Source organism: Orycteropus afer, unplaced genomic scaffold (genome assembly GCF_000298275.1).
Source record: "Orycteropus afer afer isolate SDZICR_OR568_19922 unplaced genomic scaffold, OryAfe1.0 scaffold00013, whole genome shotgun sequence".
NCBI lineage: Eukaryota > Metazoa > Chordata > Mammalia > Tubulidentata > Orycteropodidae > Orycteropus > Orycteropus afer.
This window is the reverse complement of record NW_006921600.1, coordinates 21,698,857-21,700,546: the sequence shown is the minus strand read 5'-3', so window position 1 is coordinate 21,700,546 and position 1,690 is coordinate 21,698,857. Positions and strand designations below refer to the sequence as shown.

Sequence of the window (1,690 nt, the reverse complement as noted above, 5' to 3'; positions counted from 1 at the left end):
AATAGGCCTTGGGTTACTGCTGTCTTCCTCTTGTGAGATTAGAGGAGGTCAGAACATGTGGCCTCCTCGCCATTTTTGCAGCATCTCTAATAATATTGTCTCTAGAGACAAACCAAATTACTTAGTGAGTAAGGTTATTGACTCTGGAATCAGACAGCCTAGACCAGTTGTAGTTGGACAACACAGAACTGTGGTTCAAGTCTCTGACTCTTTCTTACTAACTCAGGGCAAGTGACAACCTCTCTGAGCTCCAGTTTTCTAATGAGTAAAATAGGGATAATGGTTGTTCATTTCTTATGACAAAGTGATGGAGCTTTGATGAGATTATGCATATAAAGCATTCAGCAAGTTCCTAGAACATGATAGATGCTCAACAGATACTCTGGCTTCTCCTTCTCTTCCCCTCTGTTTCCTCCTCTCCCTCTTTTTCTTCTCGTTATTTTTATTTTCTCCAATGAGTTTTTAGAGAAGGATAAAACTGGAGACGCTGACCTCAGGCCAGGTCTCCTCATTTCTGGTTTGGTTTTCATTACTAAGATTTTGTGATGTAGACTGTTGTCATAGATGTTGGCCGTCACTACTTAGCAACATTGATTTTATTTTTTTTCTTTTCTTCTCTGTTTTCTTGCAGGAAGGATCAGAATGTTCTCTCTCCTGTCAACTGCTGGAATCTCCTCTTAAACCAGGTGAAGCGCGAGAGCCGGGATCACACCACCCTAAGTGACATCTACCTGAATAATATCATTCCTCGATTTGTCCAAGTCAGCGAGGACTCAGGAAGACTCTTTAAAAAGGTATATATACATATTCCTAGGCAGAGCTTCTTGGGTGGAACAATGAAATAAGCTTGTAAATAAGAGAAAGGATATTTTATTAGTTCATTTAAAAGATGTTCAGCCTGGTCATTCCTCACCACATACTCATGGAGAAGAATAAATGAATTAGCACTCATTTCTTCCTTTTTGAGCTTAATTAATAGGAGCTCTGGGAAAAGGACTATTTGCAAGAAACAACCTCAGGGCTGGCAGCATAATTCATAATCTGCATATATTAATAATGACTGGTGGGTTTCAGTCAAGTGAAATGGGAAGCTATTGAGATTCAGGGGCCTTCAATGTCATTTCATGTTTTCTTCCAGTTTATTTAGCAAGTTCATGCATGTTTCTGGTTCAGTTCCCTTTATAGGTTCTCATCTTGGCCAAAGTAGACTCAAGAACTTGATTATTCTTTCTGGGTTCAGTAGTTTATCACAGTTTCTTGGGTGAAGGTTGAGTAATTTAACCAAGGAAAAACTCAAAAGTTGTAATAATCTTCAGGAATTTCTGCCTAATCCATCTTATCTGTTAGTGGTAGAACCAACCTCCTCGAGATCCAGGAACCTGTTTCCTAAACTCTCTCACCTTGAGCTCTTTGGTGAAATTATTTATTCTTAACATTTGGTAACAAATGGTAGCAAAGTCTCCCAACAATTGTACATGATATATTATGTCTAACATTCAAGATCTGACATCCCCACATGACTATTCAGAAGGCAAATAATCTTCTCATGAGTTAGAGGTAGAAAGAGGATACCATTGCCGTCGAATCGGATCCGACTCACAGCAACCCCTCCTTGGGTTTCTGAGGCAGTATCACTATAGAAGTAGATTGCCCAACCTTCCTTCCGAGGAGTGGCTGGTGGATTTGAACC

At 39.8% G+C, this 1,690-nt stretch overlaps 1 protein-coding gene across 1 annotated transcript in view; it reads left to right on the top strand.

Moving 5' to 3' along the window:
* Window positions 1-1,690, top strand: part of SRGAP2 (SLIT-ROBO Rho GTPase activating protein 2) — a 351,569-nt gene that overhangs the window by 182,525 nt on the left and 167,354 nt on the right. The window contains exon 3 of the mRNA XM_042782562.1: window positions 632-794. Within this exon, the coding sequence (XP_042638496.1) occupies window positions 632-794 (163 nt within the window). The remainder of the gene's footprint in view (window positions 1-631; window positions 795-1,690) is intronic.